At 47.2% G+C, this 1,124-nt stretch overlaps 1 protein-coding gene across 1 annotated transcript; it reads left to right on the top strand.

Annotated features, from left to right (window-relative positions):
- Positions 1 to 446: 446 nt before the first annotated feature.
- Positions 447 to 902, top strand: LOC125861508 (pollen-specific leucine-rich repeat extensin-like protein 1). The gene has a single exon (XM_049541390.1). It carries the CDS (start codon positions 447 to 449, stop codon positions 900 to 902), a length of 456 nt encoding a protein of 151 aa, XP_049397347.1.
- The last annotated feature ends 222 nt before the right edge of the window (positions 903 to 1,124 follow it).

The raw sequence follows: 1,124 nt of genomic DNA, 5'->3' as shown, positions 1-1,124 counted from the left end.
ACCTTCTCAACCATCACAAACTCCCCCACAAAATGAGTTTTCATGAATTATATTCATTATGATGTTGTGCATATTAGTATGAGTTGCCTATTTGACATCATGAGATGTGTTGATGAACATGCTTGAGTACGATTTTGAGAGTAATTGTGTATTGACTCCACAATGTTGTATTGAGCATTATTTTAGATGGAAAAGATAGTTCCTCCTATGAATATGAGAAATATTGAGTTTCATGCATATTGGGTTGTTAGATGTAGTTCCTACTCCATTGAAATTGCATTGAATATGTTTTTAGAAGAAGTTGACGTGTCCTCCTTAGAATTGTGCATTATTTTTATGTTGCATACATGGGGCATCTAGTCTTGAGTCTTTACTTCTATAAGGTGTCTAGATCGTCATTCGAGGATGAATGTTCCCAAGGGGGAGATTATGTAACACTCCGGAAAATGGTAAGTTCAACTAGAGGTAAACGTAAGGGTAGTAAAATGACTCTCTATAGCTTAAGTAGACCTTTTAGAGTAGTAATAAGGGCTACAAGACTCAAGGCCAAAGGGCAAGTGCCAGGGCAAAGGACCAAAGGCCCAAACGCCAAGGCCAAAGGGCCAAAGGGCCAAAAGCCCAAAGGTCAAGGCCAAAGGGCCAAAAGCCCAAAGGTCAAGGCCAAAGGCCCAAAGGCCCAAAGGCCAAGGCCAAAGGGTCCAAGGCCCAAAGGCCAAAGGAACCAAGGCCCAAAGGCAAAGGCCAAAGGGCCTAAGGCCCAAACGCCAAGGCCAAAGGGCCCAGGCCCAAAGTCCAAGGCCAAAGGGGCAAAGCCAATGCCTCAAGGGCCACAAGAGAGACCACGGCCAGTGGTCTCCACCACAGCTCATAAAGCCCTTCGTGAAGTTGCCTTGGGCATGTGAGCTTAGGGCACAAGTGGCCTAGCTTCTGCCTCAAGGTCCACAAGAGGGACCACGGCCAGTGGTCTTGACCACGTCTCGTGGAGCCCCTCGTGAGAATGTCTTGGGCTTGTGAGATTAAGGCATTAAGTTCCTAGCCACTACCTCAAGTCCACGAGTGGGACCACGGCTCGTGGGGTCCCTCGTGGCACCTGGGCAGGGTCATCTAAGTAAGGGTTAAATGGG

This window comes from Solanum stenotomum, chromosome 4 (assembly GCF_019186545.1).
Source record: "Solanum stenotomum isolate F172 chromosome 4, ASM1918654v1, whole genome shotgun sequence".
Classification (NCBI taxonomy): Eukaryota; Viridiplantae; Streptophyta; class Magnoliopsida; order Solanales; family Solanaceae; genus Solanum; species Solanum stenotomum.
Note: the sequence above shows the minus strand (reverse complement) of the source record. Positions and strands in the feature narration are given on the sequence as shown.